This window comes from Kogia breviceps, chromosome 4, assembly GCF_026419965.1.
Source record: "Kogia breviceps isolate mKogBre1 chromosome 4, mKogBre1 haplotype 1, whole genome shotgun sequence".
NCBI lineage: Eukaryota > Metazoa > Chordata > Mammalia > Artiodactyla > Physeteridae > Kogia > Kogia breviceps.
Window position 1 is genome coordinate 27,290,117 of NC_081313.1, and position 17,276 is coordinate 27,307,392.

The window sequence follows — 17,276 nt, forward strand, 5'->3', positions numbered from 1 at the left end:
CAACAAACACATGAAAGAATGCTCAACATCATTAATCATTAGAGAAATGCAAATCAAAACTACAATGAGATATCATCTCACACCGGTCAGATTGGCCATCATCAAAAACTCTAGAAACAATAAATGCTGGAAAGGGTGTGGTGAAAAGGGAACCCTCTTGCACTGCTGGTGGGAATGTAAATTGATACAGCCACTATGGAGAACAGTATGGAGGTTCCTTAAGAAACTACAAACAGAACTATCATATGACCCCGCAATCCCACTACTAGGCATATACCCTGAGAAAACCATAATTCAAAAAGACTCATGTACCAAAATGTTTATTGCAGCTCTGTTTATGATAGCCAGGACATGGAAGCAACCTAAGTGTCCATCAACAGATGAATGGATAAAGAAGATGTGGCACATATATACAATGGAATATTACTCAGCCATAAAAGGAAATGAAACTGAGTTATTTGTAATGAGTTGGATAGACCTGGAGTCTGTCATACAGAGTGAAGTAAGTCAGAAGGATAAAAACAAATACCGTATGCTAACACATATATATGGACTCTAAGAAAAAAAAATGTCATGAAGAGGTTAGTGGTAGGATGGGAATAAAACACAGACCTACTAGGGCATGGACTTGAGGATATGGGGAGGGGGAAGGGCAAGCTGTGACGATGTGAGAGAGTGGCAGGGACATATACACACTACCAAAAGTAAATTAGATAGCTAGTGGAAAGCTGCTGCATAGCACAGGGAGTTCACCTCTGTGCTTTGTGATCACCTAGAGGGGTGGGATAGGGAGGGTGGGAGGGAGGGTGATGCAAGAGGGAAGAGATATGGGAACATTTGTATATGTATAAGTCATTCACTTTGTTGTAAAGGAGAAACTAACACACTATTGTAAAACAGTTATACTCAAATAAAGATGTTTAAAAAAAAATGAGGACAATTCAGAATCCTCTGTGATATAACATCAAGTGTACTAACATTCACATTATAGGGCTCCCAGATGGAGAACAGAGAGAGAAATGGTAAGAGGACATATTTGATGGTAAAATAGCTAAAAACTGCCCTAACCTGGGATAGGAAATAGACAACCAGGACCAGGAAGCACAGAACCCAAAACAGGAACCCAAAGATGATCATACCAAGACACAATGTAATTAAAATGGCAAATATTAAAGATAAAGGGAGAAAATTAAAATCAACAAGGGATGCTGGAGAGGGTGTGGAGAAAAAAGGGAACCCTCCTATATTGTTGGTGGCAATGTAAACTGGTATAGCCACTATGGAGAACAGTATGGAGGTTCCTTAAAAAATTAAATATAGAACTACCATATGATCCAGCAATCCCACTCCTGGGCATCTATCTGGAGAAAAGATACATGCACCACAATGTTCACTGCAACACTATTTACAATAGCCAGGACATGGAAGCAACCTTAATGTCCATCAACAGACGGATGGATAAAGAAGATGTGGTATATATATACAGTGAAATATCACTCAGCCATAAAAAAGAAAAAAAAATGCCATTTGCAGCAACATGAATGGACCCAGAGATTGTCATACTGAGTGAAGAAAGTCAGACAAAGACAAATATCACATGATATCACTCATACGTGGAATCCAAAAAAGGCTACAAATGAACTTACCTACAAAACAGAAATAGAGTTTGGGACTTCCCTGGTGGTCCAGTGGTAAAGAATACACCTTACAATGCAGGCGACATGGGTTTGATCCCTGGTCAGGGACCTAAGGTCCCACATGCCATGGGGCAACTAAGCCCATGTGCCACAACTGCTGAGCTTGCGTGCCTCAACTAGAGAGCCTGTGTGCCACAACTAGAGAGAGAAAACCTGCACACCGCAACTAGAGAGAAGCCTGCACACCACAACAAAAATCTCTCATGCCTCAATGAAGATCCTGCGTGCTGCAACTAAGATCTGATGCAGCCAAAAATAAAATAAAGAATAAAGAAATCTTAAAAAAACCAAAACAAAACATAAATAGAGTTACAGATGTAGAAAATAAACTTATGATTACTGGGGGGTATGTGGGGAGGAGGGATAAATAGGAAGATTAGGATTGATACATACACACTACTACATATAAAATAGATAACTAATAAGGACCTACTGTATAGCACAGGGAACTCTACTCAATATTCTGTAATGGCCTATATGGGAAAAGAATCTAAGAAGGAGTGGATATATGTATATGTATAACAGATTCAGTTTGCTGTACACCTGAAACTAACACAACACTGTAAATCAACTATACCCCAATAAAAATTTTAAAAAAATTAGCAAGGGAAAAGCAACAAGTAGAAAAGAACTCCCATATGGCTATCAGTTGACTCTTCAGCAGAAACTCTGCAGGCCAGAAGGGCATGATATATTTCAAGTGATGAAAGGGGAAAATCAACAACTAAGAATACTCTACCTGGTAAAGCATTCATTTAGATTTGATAGAGAGATCAAAAGTTTTACAGACAAGCAAAAGCTAAAAAAATTCACCATCAAACCAGCTTTACAAGAAATGTTAAAAGGAACTTCTCTAAGTGAAAAAGAAAATGCCACAGTTAGAAACATGAAAATTATAAAAGGAAAATTTAAGTGGTAAAGACAAATATGCAATAAAGGTAATAAATCAACCATGTATAAAGCTAGTAGAAAGATTAAAAGGCAAAGCTAGCTAAATCATCTATATCCACAATAAGTAGTTAAGGGATATACAAAACAAAAACAAAATATGTGAAAAACAGTAAACATGGGAGAGGGGCGTAAAAATGCAGGGTTGTTAAAATGCATTTGAACTTAGAGATCAGCAACTTAAAATAATTATATATATATGGCTATATATAAACCTCATGGTAACCACAAACCAAAAATCTATCATAGATACACAGAAAAGAGAAAGGAATCCAAATATAACACTAAAGATAGTCAACAAATCACAAAAGAAGTGAAGAAAAGAAATGAACAAAAAAGAACTGTAAAAACAATTAAGAAAATGGCAATAAGTACATATCAATAATTACTTTAAATATAAATGAACTAAATGCTCCAATTAAAAGACATAGAGTGCCTGAAGGGATACAAATACAAAACCTGTATGCTTATAAGAGACTCACTTCAGATCTAAAGTCACAGACTGAAAGTGAGGGGATGGAAAGAGGTATTCCATGAAAATAGAAGTGAAAAGAAAGCCATAGTAGCAATACAGGTATTAGACAAAATAGACCTTAAAACAAAGATTGTAACAAGAGACAAAGAACATTATACAATGATCAAGAAATCAATCCAAGAATATATAACAAAGGTAAATATATATTCACCCAACATAGGAGCACCTAAATACATAAAGCAGATATTAACAGACATAAAGGGAGAAATTGACAATAACTCAGTAATAGTAGGGGAATTTCACACCATGCATATATCAGCGGGCAGATCATCCAAAAAGAAAATCAGTAAGGAAACACTGGCCTTAAATGGTACATTAAACAAGCTCCCAGAGGAAGCTGATGCTACTGGTTCACAGACCACATTAACACAGATTGGAACAGGGTCCAAGGACAAGATGGTGGAGTAGAAGAACCTGAGCTCACCTCCTTTTAAGAAAACACCAAACTCACAACTAACTGTGAACCATCAACAAAAAGACTGAAACCTACCAAAAAAAGATATTCTACTTCCAAAACAAAGAAGAAGCCACCCACAATGAGTTGGTAGAAGGGGTGCATCTGTGATACAATCAAATCTCAAACCTGCTGGGTGGGTGACCCACAAACTGGAAAATAATTATATCACAGAGGTTCTCCCATAGGAGTGAGAGTTCTGAGCCCCATGTCAGGCTTCCCAGTTTGGGGGTTTGGAATTGGGAGAAGGAGCCCCCAGGGCATTTGGCTTTGAAGCCCAGCAGGGCTTGATCACAGGAACTTCACATGACTGGGGAAAAAAACTCCACTCTTGGATGGTGTGCACAAAGTCTTGTGTGCACCAGGACCCAGTGGAAAAAGCAGTGACTTCATAGGCACCTGGGCCAGATCTACCTGCTGGGCTTGGAAGGTCTCCTGGAGAGGTGGGGGAGGGGGGCTGTGGCTCACTGTGGGGAGGACACTGGTGGTGAAGGTACTGGGGAGTACTCATTGGTGTGAGTTTTCCTGGAGGCCCCCATTTTGATGCCAAGACCTGGCCCTACCCATTTAGAGAAGAGTTGACACCTATCCTTCTAAAATTATTTTTAAAAATTTTAGAGGAAGGAACACTCCCAAACTCATTCTATGAGGTCACCATCACCCTGATACCAAAACCAGACAGATACCACACACACACAAAAAAAAGAAAGAAAATTACAGGCCAATACCACCAATAAACAAAGACAAAAAAATCCTCAAGAAAATACTAGCAAACTGAATCCAACAATATATTAAAAGGATCATACACCATGACCAAGTGGGATTTATCCCAGGGATGAAAGGATTTTTCAATATCCACAAATCAATCAGTGTGATACATCACGTTAACAAAGTGAACAATAAAAACCATATGATTATCTCAATAGATGCAGAAAAAGCTTTTGACAAAATTCAACACCCATTTATGATTAAAAAGCTCTCTGGAAAGTGGGCATAGAGGGAACATACCTCAACATAATAAAGGCCATATATGACAAACCCACAGCTAACAACATATTCAGTGGTGAAAAACTTAAGGCATTTCCTCTAAGATCAGGAACAAGACAAGGATGTCCACGCTTGCCACTTTTATTCAACATGGTTTTGGAAGTCCTAGCCACGGCAATCAGAGAAGAAAAATAAATAAAAGGAATTCAAATTGGCAAAGAAGAAGTAAAACTGTCACTGCCTGCAGATGACATAATACTATACATAGAAAATCCTAAAGATGCTACCAGAACACTGCTAGAGCTCATCAATGAATTCAGTAAAGTTGCAGGATACAAAATTAATACACAGAAATCTGTTGCATTTATATACACAAAGAAAGAAAGATCAGAAAGATAAATTAAGGAAACAATCCCATTTACTATTGCATAAAAAGAATAAAATACCTAGGAATAAACCTACCTAAGGAGGCAAAAGACCTATACTCTGAAAACTGTAAGATACTTATGAAAAAATCAAAGATGACATAAACAGATGGAAAGATACCATGTTCTTGGATTGAAGAATCAATATTGTCAAAATGACTATACTACCCAAGGTAATCTACAGAGTTAATGCAATCCCTATCAAATGGCCAATGGCAGTTTTTGCAGATCTAGAACAAAAAACTTAAAATTTGTATGGAAACACAAAAGACCCCAAATAGGCAAAGCAATATTGAGAAAGAAAAACAGAGCAGGAGGAATCAGGCCCCGACTTCAGGCTATACTATAAAGCTACAGTAATCAAAACAGTACGGTACTGGCAAAAAGACAGAAATGTAGATCAATGGAACAGGATATACAGCCCAGAAATAAACTCACACACCTACAGTCAATTAATCTATAACAAAGGAGGCAAGAATATACAGTGGAGATAAGACTGTATCTTCAGTAAGTGGTGCTGGGAAAACTGGACAGCTACATGTAAAAGAATGAAGTTAGGGAATGTACTAAAACCATACACAAAAATATACACAAAATGGATTAAAGACCTAAATGTAAGACCAGATACTATAAAACTCTTAGAGGAAAACACAGGCAAAACACTCTTTGACATAAATTGCAGCAATATCCTTTTGGATTCACCCCCTAGAGTAAGAAAAATAAAAACAAAAACAAACAAATGGGACCTAATTAAAAGCTTTTGCACCACCAAGAAAACTATAAACAAAAAGACAACTCACAGAATGGGAAAAAATACTTGCAAATGAAGCAATCGACAAAGGATTAATCTCCAAAATATACAAACAGCTCATGCAGCTCAATATCAAAAAAACAAACAACCCAGTCCAAAAATGGGCAGATCTAAATAGACATTTCTCCAAAGAAGACATGCAGATGGCCAAAAAACACATGAAAAGATGTTCAACATCACTAATTACTAGAGAAATGCAAATCAAAACTGTAATGAGGTGTCACCTCACACCAGTCAGAATGGCCATTGTCAGAAAGTCTACAAACAGTAAATGCTGGAGAGGGTGTGGAAAAAAGGGAACTCCCTTACACTGTTGGTGGGAATGTAAATTGGTGCAGCCACTGTGGAGAACAGTAGAGAGGTTCCTTAAAAACTAAAGATAGAGCTACCATATGATCCTGCAATCCCACTCCTGGGCATATATCTAGAGAAAACCATACTCCAAAAAGATACAGTCACCCTAATATTCACTGCAGTACTATTTACCATAGCCAAGACATGGAAGCAACCTAAATGTCCATCAACAGATGAATGGATAAAGAAGATGTGGTATATATGTACAATGGAATATTACTCAGCCATAAAAAAGAATGAAATAATGCCATTTTCAGCAACATGGATGGACAGATTATCATACTAAGTGCAGTAAGTCAGACAAAGACAAATATCATATGACATCAGTTATATGTGGAATATAAAAAACATACCAATGAACTTATTTACAAAACAGAAACAGACTCACAGAGTTAGAAAACAAACTTATGCTTACCAAAGGCAAAATGTGGGGGGAAGGGATAAATTAGGAAGTTGGGATTAACATATAGACACTACTATAAATAAAATAGATAATCAACAAGGACCTACTGTATAGCACAGGGAACTCTCCTCAATATTCTGTAATAACCTATATGGGAACAGAATCTGAAAAAGAATGGATATATGTATATGTATAACTAAATCACCCTGCTGTATGCCTGAAACACAACATTGTAAATCAACTATACTCCAATATAAAATAAAAATTAAAAAAAATAAGTGTAAGAGCTCTAAAAAAAGATCACTGATCACAGATCACCATAATTTAGTAATAATGAAAAAGCTTATAATATTGTGAGAAGTACCAAAATGTGACTCTGAGACACTAAGTGAGCAAATGCTGTTGGGAAAATGGTGGCAATAGTCTTACTCAACTCAGAGTTGCCACAAACCTTCAATTTATAAAAATGTAATATCAGAGAAGCATAATAAAGTGGCAAACAATAAAAAAAAAGAACACAGCATGGATCAGCTTGACTAGAGAATATGTACTTCACATATGCTCTTTGACTTTGGCAATGGTATCTTGTGATTTAAGGGTTTTCCTTTTGGTTGGCTGATTTTTCTTCAGATGAACCTATCCTTGATGAAAGTGAGATCTTAATGAAACCTTAATTCAGACACTGCAAATCACAAACACACTCTATGTACGAAAGAAACAGATAAATATCCCCACATTTCTTTCCCAGTTCCAATTACCCATTTCAATAAAAAACATTTTTCCTTAAAAAAATGATACATTAAACCAAATGGAGATACACACACACACACACACACACACATATATATATCTTCCATCCAAAAGCAGCAAATAAACATTCTTTAAAATGTACATGGAACATTCTAAAGGATAGCTCACATTATGCCACTAAACAAGTCTCAGTAAATTTAAGATAACTGAAATCAAATCAAGCATCTTTTCCAAATATAATATATGAGACTAGAAATCAGCTACAAGAAAAAACTTCAAAAAACACAAATATGTGGAGACTAAATAACATTCTTCTAAGCAACCAATGGATCACTGAGGAAATAAAAGAAGAAATCAAAAAATACCTATAGACAGATGAAAACAAAACACAAAGATCCAAAGTCTGTGGGATGCACAAAAGCAGTTCTAAGAAGGAAATTTTAGCCATACAAGCCTACCTCAGGAAACAAGAAACATCTCAGAAAAAAACCCCAACATTACACCTAAAGGAATTAGAAAAAGAAGGACAAACAAAACCCAAAGTTAGAAGGAAAAAGATCATATATATATCAGAGCACAAATAAATGGAGACTAATAAAACAATAATAAAGATCAATGAAACTGAGAGCTGGTTCTTTGAAAAGATAAAAAGAGGGCCCAAATCAATAAAATCAGAAGTGAAAAAGAAGTAACAACTGATACCACAGAAATACAAAGGATCATAAGAAATTATATGAACAATTATACACCAATGAAATGGATGACCTAGAAGAAATGTACAAATTTCTAGAAATGTACAATCTTGCAAGACTGAATCAGGAAGAAATAGCAAATGTGAATAGACTGATTACCAGTGATGAAAATGAATCAATAATAATAATAAAAAACTCCCAACAAACAAAAGCCTGGAGCCAGATGGCTTCATAGGTGAATTCTACCAAACATTTAGAGAAGAGTGACATGTATCCTCTTCAAACTATTCCAAAAAATTGGGGAGGAAGAAACACTTATAGACTCATTCCACAAGGCCAGCATTGCCCCTGATATCAAAACCATATAAAAAGATCACAAAAAAGAAAATTACAGTCCAATATCATTGATGGACAAATGCAAAAATCCTCAACAAAATATTAGCAAACCAAATTCAACAATACATTCAAAGGATCATAGACCATGATCAAGTGGGATTTATCCCAGGGATACAAGTATGGTTCAGTATTTGCAAATCAATCAATAATGATACACCACATTAACAAATTGAAGAATGAAATCATATGATCATCTCAACAGATGCCAAAAAGCTTTTGATAAAATTCAACATCCATTTATGATAAAAAACTCTCCAGAAAGTGGGTTTAGAGGGAACATACTTCAACACAATAAACCCCATATGATAAGCCCACAGCTAACATCATAGTCAATGGTGAAAAGCTTAGTGCATTTCTTCTAAGATCAGGAAGAACACAAAGATGTCCACTCTTGCCACTTTTATTCAACATAGTATTGGAAGTCCTAGCCACAACAATCAGAAAAATAAAATAAATCCAAACTGGAAAGGAAGAAGTAAAATTGTCACTGTTTGCAGATGACATGACACTAAACATAGAAAATCCTAAAGATGCTACCAGAAAACTAGTAGAGCTCATCAATGAATTCAGTAAAGTAGCAGGTTACAAAATTAATATACAGAAACCTGTTGCATTTCTATAACTAACAATGAACTATTAGAGAAATTAAGGAAACAATCCCATTTACAACCACATCAAAAGGAATAAAGTACCAAGGAATAAATCTAAGGAGGTGAAAGACCTGTACTTGTAAAACTATAAGACAATGATAAAAGAAGTTGAAGATGACACAAACAAATGGAAAGATATCCTGCGTTCATGAATTGGAAGAATTAGTATTGTTTAAATGACTATACTACCTAAGGAAATCTACAGATTCAGTGCAATCCCTATCAAAATACCAATGACATTTTTCACAGAACTAGGACAAATAATTCTTAAATTTGTACGGAAACACAAAAGACCTCAAATAGGCAAAACAATCTTGAGAAAGAAAAAAGGTGGACGTATCACGTGACCTGATTTCCAAGTATACTACAAAGCTATGTTAATCAAAACAGTATAGTACTGGCACAAAAACAGACACAGAGTTCAATGGGACAGAATAGAGAGCCCAGAAATGAACCCACTCTTATATGGGCAAATAATCAATGACAAAGCAGTGAAGAATATACAATGGAGAAAAGACAGCTCCTTCAACCAACAGTGGTGGGAAAACTGGACAGCTACATGGGAAAGAATCAAACTGGACTACTCTCTCACACCATGCACAAAAATAAATTCAAAATGGATTAAACCTCAGACTGGAAACCATAAAGCCTCTCAAAGAAAACATAGGTAGTATGCTCTTTGACGTCGGTCTTAGTAATTTTTTTTGGATCTGTCTGCTTAGGCAAGGGAAACAAAAGCAAAGATAAACAAATGGGAATACATCAAACTAAAAAGCTTTTGCACAGTGAAGGAAAATATCAACAAAATGTAAAGGCTGCCTACTGAATGGGAGAAGAAATTGATATTTGCAAACAGTGTATTTGATAAGGGGTTACTATCCAAAATATACAAAGAACTCATACAACTCAACATCAAAAAACATAAAACCTGATTAAAAAATGGGCAGAGGATCTGAATAGAAATTTTCCAAAGAAGACATACAGATGGCCAACAGGTACATGAAAAGATGCTCAACATCACTTATCAAAAGGGAAATGCAAATCAAAACCACAATAAGATATCATCTCACACCTTTCAGAATGGCTTACATCAAGAAGACAACAAATAATAAACATTGGCCAGGATGTGGAAAAAAGGGAGCCCTTGTGCCCTGTTGGTGGGAATGTACATTGGTGCAGCTACTATGGAAAACAGTATGGAGGTTCCTCAAAAAATTAAAAATATAACTACCATATGATCCAACAATTCCACTCCTGTGTATTATCCAAAGAAAACAAAAACACTAATTAGAAAAGATATATGCACCTCTCTGTTCATTGAAGCACTATTTACACTAGCCAACATATGGAGGCAACCTAAATGTCCACAATAGATGAATGGATAAAGAAGATGTGGTATATATATACACAATGGAATATTACTCAGCTATGAAAATGAATGACATCTTGCCATTTGCGACAATATGGATGGACCTAGAGGTTATTATGTTAAGTGAAATAACTCAGAGAAAGACAAATACTGCATGGTCTTACTTATTTGTGGAATCTAAAAAACAAAACAAAAACAGACTAATAGATGCAGAGAACAAACAGGTGGTTGCAGAGGGGGTGGGGTAGGGGGAGGAAAGATATAGGTGAGGGAGGTTAAGAGGTACAAACTTCAGTTATAAAATTAATGAGTCATGGGTATGAAATATACAGCATGGGGAATATAGTCAATAACTATGTAATACCTTTGAATGGTGACAGATGGTAACTCGACTTATCATTGTGATCAGCTTGAAATGTATAGAAATATCAAATCCCTATCTTGTGTGCCAAGAACTAACATAGTGTTGTTATACTTCAAAAACAAACTCAGAAAAATAGATAAAATTTGTGGTTACCAGAGGTGGGTGTAGGGGAGGGGGAAGTGGAGGAAGGCAGTCAAAATATACAAATTTCCAGTTACAATACTAAGGATGTTATATACAACATGATAAATATAATAAGCACTGCTGTACAATATATATGAATGTTTTTAAGAGTAAATTCTAAGAGTTCTCATCACAAGAAAACAAATTTCTATTTCTTTAATTTGGTATCTATGAGATGATGCATGTTCAGTAAATGTATTGTGATAGTCCCTAATGTATGTAAATCAAATAATTATGCTGTACACCTTAAATTTATACAGTGCTATGTGTCAGTTATATCTCAATAAAACTGGAAGAAAAAATTTAAAGTCTGCTGACTCAAATGTTTATTTGTATCAACTTTAAGTACTATCCTTATTACTTTCCTTATTTTTCTATTGCATTCTGTACCCCTCATTCCCCAAATTAAACAACAACAACAACCCAAGAATGGTGTGCATAAGCGTTTTGCTTTTGTTTTTTAATCATCATGAATATAATGCCTAGGAGATAGCTGATATTCAGTAAATATTTCTGGATGAATTTTTTTGACTTTTTAAAAAATTGGGGTATAGTTGCTTTACAATGTTGTGTCAGTTTCTGTTGTATGACAAAGTGAATCAGCTACAAGTATACATATATCCCCTCCTTCTTGGACCTCCTTCCAACTCCTCCCCCATCCCACCCATCTAGGTCACTGAAGAGCACCGAGCTGAGCTCCCTGAACTAGCTATCTGTTTTACACATGGCAGTGCACATATGTCAGTCCCAATCTCCCAATTCATCCCACCCCTGCTTTCCCTCCTTGGTGTCCATACATTTGCTCTCTACACCTGTGTCTCTATTTCTACCCTGCAAACAGGTTCATCTGTACCGTTTTTCTAGATTCCACATATATGTGTTAATAGACGATATTTGTTTTTCTCTTTCTGACTTACTTCACTCTGTATGACAGTCTCTAGGTCCAACTGTGTCTCTACAAATGACCCAATTTTGTTTTTTTATGGCTGAGTAATAGTCCACTGTGTACATATGTACCACATCTTCTTTATCCATTCATCTGTTGATGGACATTTATGTTGCTTCCATGTCCTGGCTATTGTAAATAGTGCTTCAGTCAACATTAGGGTGCATGTTGCCCTTTCGTTTTTCTTTGTTTTTTAGTATCTTTATTGGAGTATAATTGTCTTACAATGTTGTGTTAGTTTCTGCTGTGCAACAAAGTGAATCAGCTATATGTATACATATATCCCCATATCCCCTCCCTCTTGCGTCTCCCTCCCACCCTCCCTATCCCACCCCTCTAGGTGGTCACAAAGCACCGAGCTGATCTCCCTGTGCTATTCAGCTGCTTCCCACTAGCTGTCTATTTTACATTTGGTAGTGTATATATGTCAGTGCTACTCTCCCACTTCGTCCCAGCTTCCCCTACCCTGCCGTGTCCTCAAGTCTGTTCTCTACGTCTGCATCTTTATTCCTGACCTGCCACTAGGTTCATCAGTACCGCTTTTTTAGCTTCCATATATATGTGTTAGCATACAGTATTTGTTTTCCTCTTTCTGACTTGCTTCACTCTGTATGACAGACTCTAAGTCCATCCTCCTCATTACAAATAACTTAGTTTCGTTCCTTTTATGGCTGAGTAATATTCCATTGTATATATCTGCCACATCTTCTTTATCCATTCATCTGTCGATGGACACTTAGGTTGCCTCCATGTCCTGGCTATTGTAAACAGTGCTGCAATGAACATTGTGGTACGTGACTCTTTTTGAATTATGGTTTTCGCAGGTTATATGCCCAGTAGTGGGATTGTTGGGTCGTATGGTAGGTCTATTTTTAGTTTTTTAAGGAACCTCCATACTGTTCTCCATAGTGGCGGTATCAATTTACATTCCCATCAACAGGGCAGGAGGGTTCCCTTTTCTCCACACCCTCTCCAGCATTTATTGTTTCTAGATTTTTTTGATGATGACCATTCTGACTGGTGTGAGGTACTAATACCTCAATGTAGTTTTGATTTGCATTTCTCTAATAATTAGTGATGTTGAGCATCTTTTCATGTGTTTGTTGGCCATCTGTATGTCTTCTTTGGAGAAATGTCTATTTAGATCTTCCACCCATTTTTTGATTGGGTTGTTTGTTTTATTGATATTGAGCTTCATGAGCTGTTCGTATATTTTGATGTTTGTTTAACCCATATGCTTGGAAAGAGTTCTATAGCCCCCACTATGGAAATAGTCGTTCTGATTTAGATTTTAAGTCATTAACAATTTAGACGACACCTAAAGAAAGTAAAATGGCCTGGAGGAAAACAAAACTTACATGAATTCATACCTGATTTTACAAGATGGGCATGGGGCCATGTTTACTGTGATGGCTGGCTGGCTGAGAAGAATCTGTGCATTGAATGGCTTATTTTCAAAGCATTTTAGAGGGTACAGTGGTCAGGGTGGGTGGTTGGCTTTTTTTTAAATCAAGGAATTTCTTGCAGCTGCTCTTTCCTATTTATTGTTCCTATATGAGTAAACATGGCTCTGCCTTCGAGAGAAACTTGTAATTACCTTTTGTTGCCCTGATAATTTTTGGTGAGTGGAATTCATTTTTATTTACATCAATTGTCAGCTAACCATTAGTCATCATCTCTTCAGTGTGAGATTTCAATGTAAAAAATACCAGATATGCATTTAACTCAATTTTGATGATTGAAAATTGTCTTCAACTGTCTTATTGCTGGGCAGTGCAATGTATATATAATTTAAAAATAACCAGTAGAGACTTCCCTGGTGGTCCAGTGGTTAAGACTCCGCAATTCCACTGCAGGGGGCACGGGTTCAATCCCTGGTTAGGGAACTAAGATCCCACATGCCGTGTGGTACGACCAAAGACAAAAACAAAATAATAACACTAGGCATGGTCAACCAAGACTGTGTTGCTGCCTCAATTATAGAAAAACCATCACAGCTTAGAAGGATTCTATACTCTCAGCGTTTTAAAAACATGGTACCAAAGAATGTGATGAGATGACATGAAAGGAAGTGTCCCAAATTGACCCCTTGGTCTAGAACAGGGTGCTTCTCATGAAAAGATACTCATCACCGCTAATTATTAGAGAAATACAAATCAAAACTACAATGAGGTACCTATAGCTTATCATACTAAGTGAAGTAATTCAGAAGGAGAACGACAAATAGCATATATCACTCATATGTGGATTCTAAAAATATGACACCGATGAACCTATCTATGAAACAGAAACAGATTCAAAGACACAGAGAACAGACTTGTGGTTGCCAAGGGGGAGGGGGGGATGGGGGAGGGAAGGATTGGGAGTTTAGGATTAGCAGACACAAACTAGTATATATAGAATGGATAAACAGCAAGGTCCTACTGCATAGCACAGGGAACTATATTCAATATCCTGTGATAAACCATTATGGTAAAGAATATGAAAGAGAATATGTAAATGTATAACGGAATCACTGCTGTACAGCAGAAATTAATGCAGCATTGTAAATCAACTATACTTCAATAAAATTAAAAAAATAGAACAGGGTGCTTCTCAAACTTTAACGTGCATCCAAATCACCTGGGAATCTTGTTTAAATGCAGATTCTGATTCAGTAGGTCTGGGGTGAGGCCTGAGATCCCGCATTTCTAACAAGCTCCCAGGTGATGCCAATGCAGCTAGTCCAGGGACCACACTGAGTAGCAAGAGCCTGGAAGGCTAAAACTTAATAATACCTCTGAAAATGAGCCCTAGGTAGCTCTGTTTGGAGGTTCAAGTAAGGTCAATGATAGCCAGCCTCAAATGCAAGTTGGTCAGAAAGAAGTTGCATGTGATCATTAGACCTGAAGCATTTTCCCCTCAGTGCACTCTGTTCAGGATTTCCAGCCCACACCTCTCTCCTGACCTCTGCACCTGTGTAAAAACCAATCACAGACCACGCCTACCTAAATGATTTATCTGCTCCTCAACAAACATGTCCCAAACAGAATGCATTACCTTTCCCCATTCCCAAACCCACTCCTGGGCTTCGTCTCTCACAGAATGGTAGCCTCATCTACTCAGCTGCGCAAGTCGGAAATCTGGGCTTTGTTCTCCCTCCTCTTTCCCCGGCACAAAGTCCTGTCGGGTGTCTCTTTTAAGTAGCTCTTGAATCCACTCACTTCTCTCTATCTGCGCTTATGCTGCCTTAGTTCATGCCACGTACACCTCCTGCTTGGGGTGCAGCTGTAGTCTCCGAACTGGTTCCTTTCTCTACCTTCCACAGTGCAGCCTGCATGACTTTCTTATCATCGCTCCCCTGTTTGGAATACTTCAATGGCTCCCTTCTGCCCTAGGGATAAAGTCCAAATTCATCAGCATTGCTGATGAGTTGATCTGATCAACTGTTGATCTGATTGCTGATCTCCTCTTTATCCTCTAGCTGCAGCTTACCCCTCTAGCCCTACTGTTTCCTAACTTCCCTTGAACTGTTTACTGCATTTAGACTTATATGCCATGACATCATCTTCTTCCTGCTTACTGCAGACACTGAAAGCTGCTCCTGGAACCTCTCCCCTGACCTCTCTACTCATCCTTCACTTCCTCGGGAGGCCTTCCTTCCTCTCCCCAGTTTACATATGATGCCCTTCCCAAGTGCTGTCATAACACCCTTACCGCCCTGATCAGTATCGCACTGGTTGGTGATTTTGTTCCTAGTCTGACATTATGTTTAACACAAAGTAAGTGCCCAGCAAATATCTGTTAAATAAATACATAATTTGTAAATAAACAATCCTTAGGGAAACTCTCCTCAGGATATTAACTCTGACAGCAGTCTCTGTTGAATGCCAGCCCTCAGTGCTTGGAAGGAGGTGATTAATAAACAGATTAATAAACAGTCTTATCCTTAAGAATCTTTGGAAAAAGTACCACTGGTAGAGAGCCTTCAATACCTGCAAATCCACTTTCCCTGGGTAGCTGTTGGTCAGTGGCTGAAAGGCGTGGGTATGTGAACTCTCATCTCGTTGGCCTCAAAAGCAGACAACTTTGAGATATAACTTTCACCCTGGAGCTTCCCTGTGGGAGCAGGCGGAAGCTAGGAATGTGCCTGAGGTGGCAGCCCAGCTGTGTTTCCTCCCTTTTCTGTCTTGCATCCCTCTCCCTTAGCTATCTTCCCTGGGAGCACTTCCTTAATGAATCCCTTGCACACAAGCTCGCACCTCAGAGTCTGTTTCTATGGAACCTGACCTCAGACAGCAGTGCAAGATTGATACAAAGGTCCAATCAGTACTTGTCTGGGTTCCTGAGAAAGGCTAGAGCATTTCTCAGAAATCTTTGAAAAAATGGAAGTGATTCTCATTTGTGTGGGATGAAGTCAGTGTAAACGTGCTTTGAGATAGGAAAATGGATGAGATAATCCCTCAAGGAATTAATGTCGAACTTCATGGAATCAGTCAGATGGCTCCCAGGGGAGCTGGCTGGCCTCTTCAGCATTAAGATTCTTAGCTCTGTAAAAGGGGACTAAAACTACCCACAAATCAAGTCATGCGGGACAACTTATTTATGAAAAGCTCTGTCCCCCTGAGCAAAGCCATTCACCTACCAGCATTCTTCCTGCAGGCCTGCTGGTTGCATTTTTGGAATTCTGGAGGTCTGGGTTCGTGATCACACAGGCATCGGTCCTGGTCTTCAGTTTTATTGTTCTCTGAGGCAACACAATGGACAGTCCTCTTCTGAAAGCCACCTCCACAGGATGCAGTGCACTGGAAGAGAGGAACACAGGGAGAGAGTCATAATTCTCCCCCAGGAGCTCCAGCATACCTGCTTTAACCCCACGGTTGTCAAATAGGGGCAAGCCTCAATTATCCCAAGGCTTTTTGAAGGAGTCATAGAATAAAGGCACTAATAATTTGGAGATGTGAATTTAGGAAGAGTTTATATTATAGATGGTGTGAACTGAATTCGGCTTAATTTACAATTGGGTTCTCTGAAGAATGTGGACAGAGGTTGAACTGCAAGCAAAATAGAAAAAAATTTCATATCTGGACTCTGGTGCTTCAGCAATCCAGTTTCTCTAACTGGTTTTGATTAGGGGCTGGGAGTCAGATGTGAGGAGAGGGGACAGAGCTACGAGGAAAGCTGAGAGAGGATCGCCTGGGAAACCACCCTGGGGTTGTAAGAAAATGTGTCTGAATTTATTATATATACATACACTCTTTAAAAATTTTTTTATCGTGGTAAAATATATAAAACATAAAATTTACTATTTTAACCAGTTTTTCACTATACAG

General features: G+C 37.8%; 1 protein-coding gene across 2 annotated transcripts in view; it reads right to left on the reverse strand.

Annotated features, from left to right (window-relative positions):
* ADAMTS12 (ADAM metallopeptidase with thrombospondin type 1 motif 12) overlaps window positions 1–17,276 on the reverse strand; it is a 424,853-nt gene that overhangs the window by 23,504 nt on the left and 384,073 nt on the right. For both annotated transcript variants that reach the window (XM_059060818.2, XM_067030856.1), the window contains one exon: window positions 16,589–16,748. In XM_059060818.2, coding sequence (XP_058916801.1) covers window positions 16,589–16,748 — 160 coding nt within the window. The remainder of the gene's footprint in view (window positions 1–16,588; window positions 16,749–17,276) is intronic.